A 3650-nucleotide genomic window follows, 5' to 3' on the forward strand; every position below is an offset into this window, starting at 1 on the left:
CGAGGCCATATGAGAGTAACATAATGCTCGTCAATCCGACAAGGTGGATGAATCAGTACACTTGGTACCTGACATCCTTCTTCCCACATTCTAAGGTTCGGTCTGGATCCTCAAAAGGTGACAAATACTATGAAATGAGAACTACCAAGGATGAACTTTATCATTTCCGGGAAAGCCGAAGAAGCATCATCGTACACTCTAGTGTTTGTCTTGGAGGGCTGTATGCTGTTGCAGCTTCATGTATAACCTTGCGCCAGGTGGGAGTGAAGTTCTTGGCGAAATGTACTTGATGACGAAATCATTAATTTCGTGCTTAATTGGAAGAAGTAGTGGTTATTTTGGACTGCACGAATCGAGACAGCGTGGGTTTAAGAAACGAAAAGACAACGTCCACGACGACACCAAACACTGTTGGGTGTAGGTTAGAGTGGCTTCACGGAGCGCACGTAAGCTCACTGTCGAGTCCGTAGACAGCTACATTCCATCGACCATGCCCTTGATCAACTACTGAGAACCAATCAATTTTATTTACGAAGCATATGCCGCTGCTCGGAAGTATCGCGCTTACTCTTTGGCCATGCGCGCGCACCTTTGCCTCCACATTCGCCCACTGCGCCATGTGACTCCTGCACAAGTTTTGAATACTTTATGGTCGTCTACCTGACTCAGGTTGCATGGGACGCAGTGCTCGTAATACTGCGGAATCTGTGGGAAATGTCTCAAACGTGGACCGTACTCCAAGCAATGGCACTATCAGGTCCTCGCCCTCTTGCGCAGCACAGGCAAAGATGAATAAAAAACGTGCTCACTTCTTGCCGCCGGTCAAGAAAGAAAACCCCGCGCCTTCGTGTTCAGGCTCGCATATGGAATCCGCCCATATCCCCCGCCTTGTGTAATGGCATATCCCGCCGGCGGGATATGTCATTAGAGAGAGATACCCCAAACTAGGGTAACAAGGAATGTTGATGTCTTGGGTCATCTGGCGCTTCCCTATCTCGGAGAAGCAGAAGGAGCGGACCATGTTCATGCTCGGGTGCATTGGCATCGGCGGGCTAGCCTAGATCTCAGCCGAAATATAAATTGAGCGATAGCGCACAAGAGATTGGGTTGCGCCACAGTCTCTCCTTCATGATACTTCATTGGATCCACTCTAGCCTTCGCTTCAACTCGCGCATTAATGAACGGTCCTTGAGAAAGAAGTTTTCATCCAGGGCCTGGGCAGCCTCGGGTATTAGGGAAAACTTATCCTTAACCTGGGTGACGTTAAACTCGTGGGATCCAACTGAAATCTCACTTGCGCTTTTCAGGGGTACCTGCAGATATTCCCCAAGGCGGCGATAAACCAAGCTAGGATCAGAACGCAAACAATGGTTCTCAATAACAAGGATCTTGTCAGTGGGCAACGCCGCAGCCCACTTGGAGAGGAAAAAACCCATGCAAGTCTTTGCGATGGCTTGCGCCAAGGCAAAGTACAGAAATGATTCCTTTGCTTCAATGGATGTCAGATCGACTAGAAAGGCTCTATAGAGGGGGATGATGCCCCGCTGTTGTGCTTCGATCTCCAAAGCATGCAACGCATCCACAATATTTGGCGACGAGGAAAGCTTGAAAAGCCATAAATCAACATAACTAGCGAGAGCGCCGTCTGGCGAATATAGAGATGGATCCTGAATAAAATCTATGGGATTCTTGCTACCCGTGCTATTCTCCATCTGAGCGAGCTGAATAAATGCAAAGTTCACAAAAGAATGGAAGCTCTCAAGATGCTCTCGAACGCAGAAAATAAACTTGGAGCCTGGTCGAAATGAGGTTGAAAGGAGAGGATTGAACACAACATCGGGCGAGCCATCGACGGCTTTCGTTGGGAATTCCTCTGACGTCCACAAGCATGGTTTGCATGGAAAGAATGTCCCATATGGTAACCATTGCATCGCCTGTTGGCGGTTTGTCTCTTTTCCATACACGTTGAACCATGCGGGCAACACGATGCCATGAAGATGCATAGGGAACATCGCCATCAACGCCGTAGATCCACACTTTGGAAACCCAGCAACAAATACGCAAGGTTCCAGTCGAAGGCAACAAGTCAACATGTACCCAAAGCGAAACAACCATAAAAGACACCACCTGCCTCCATGAAAGCAAATGTTGTACACTGCCTTCGAAGAAAAATTGAGAGAGGGTCCCATGCACGATACCAAAAAGGCAGCACGACACTGCCTCGTTCCGAAAACTGATGGGCTCATGTCGGCCCCGGGTAATCTAGCCATGAGGAATATCAAGTTCAGACGCAAATCATGAATGGACCGCGGCCAACGGATATCCATATCGCATGTAGCTCGCACCGGAGACATTCGAAGCTTTCAGTAAGTGCAGGTGATGTAGCCGCCAAGAAATATGTGCAGGTGATATAGCTGCCAGGGCATATGGTAATACGGCTCGCTTTCTGCAAGCAGCTCAAGTTGAACTTATTACTGTCTCCTAGACGGCGTCCGATGCGGCTGCCCCGTTCAGGGCTTGTTCATAGCATCATAATCTGACTCGGTTGTCGTGGAACTCCACTAATTCGACGCCGTTCGCGAGATCGTGTCGCTCCAGCGTCGGATCTCGCTGGATCGCTGATCTGAGGGGCTGCCCGAGCGGCTGGTGTTCCGCGAGGAGATCGTGTGCGCTGGCAGCGAAATTGTGTCCACGCCTAGCCCCTGGGCCGACGGCGACGTGTTGACCGTCCTCGCGCCGCGAGACGGCCGTGACCGGTCGTCCGGGCAGGTCCCGTCCGGAAACGACGTCTCGTTTGGGCGCCTCCGGGCGGCGCGGGCGCGACTGCTGGTCATCGTTTTTTCCTGCGCTTTGAAGCAATCGATGACTTCATTCGGTCCATAATCTGACTCGGTTGTCGTGGAACTCCACTAATTCGACGCTGGGGACTGTGGAAAGCTCGCGCCGACCACGCGCGGAACGCCCCCGGAACGCGCGTGGGGTCGATTTGGGCATGGGGGCTGAAAGTACCGAATCGGGCCTAGGACACAACATTAAGCAGCCTAGTCGGAGTCGCTGGCGCAGAGGGCCTCCCAGGACGACTGGGCGTCCCCGGGGGTGGACGGGCTTGGCCTCCATGCAGGTCGCCTTGCGCTGGCGTTTCCGGGGCTTGTGCTCCAGGTCGCGCGCGTCGTTCGCCGCGCGGTAGCGCCGGCCGCTCCGGAAGTAGATGTCCTGCACCGCGACGCCCTTCGCCTCGATGATGCGCTCGATGCGCTTCGGGATCGCGGTCCTCCACGATCCGGTCCGGCGTCGGCGCGACCTGCCAGGCGCGCACCACGGAGCGCTCCATCTCGGCCGGCGTGCCCGTCGAGAACCGGCGCGGGTCCGACTCCGGCAGGTTCGACGTGATCGCGACGTGGCGCCAGAGCTCCTGGGACAGGTCGCTGAACAAGTGGGCGTCCAGCGGCATGAGTTCCGGCGAGTCGCCGACCAGGCCGTGGGAGTACCGAGCGAACTCCGCGTTCGTGTCGTCGAGCGCGCAGACCTGGCGGTCCTTGAAGCCCAGCGTCGCGAGGTAGTCCTGCGCCTCGTCCTCCCACCAGGCGGACAGGGCGTCGTGCCAGATGACGAAGTCGTGCTCGTGCGTCGTGCCGCGGAAGAGCTTCTTG

At 54.3% G+C, this 3650-nt stretch overlaps 1 protein-coding gene across 1 annotated transcript in view; it reads right to left on the minus strand.

Moving 5' to 3' along the window:
• Positions 1-1136: 1136 nt before the first annotated feature.
• AURANDRAFT_68175 (hypothetical protein) overlaps positions 1137-3650 on the minus strand; it is a gene marked incomplete at both ends in the record, with an annotated part of 3899 nt that continues 1385 nt past the window's right edge. The window contains 5 exons of the mRNA XM_009043823.1: positions 1137-1214; positions 1263-1721; positions 1879-2262; positions 2542-2802; positions 2890-3301. Coding sequence (XP_009042071.1) covers positions 1137-1214; positions 1263-1721; positions 1879-2262; positions 2542-2802; positions 2890-3301 — 1594 coding nt within the window. The remainder of the gene's footprint in view (positions 1215-1262; positions 1722-1878; positions 2263-2541; positions 2803-2889; positions 3302-3650) is intronic.

Source organism: Aureococcus anophagefferens (genome assembly GCF_000186865.1).
Source record: "Aureococcus anophagefferens unplaced genomic scaffold AURANscaffold_71, whole genome shotgun sequence".
Taxonomy (NCBI): domain Eukaryota; class Pelagophyceae; order Pelagomonadales; family Pelagomonadaceae; genus Aureococcus; species Aureococcus anophagefferens.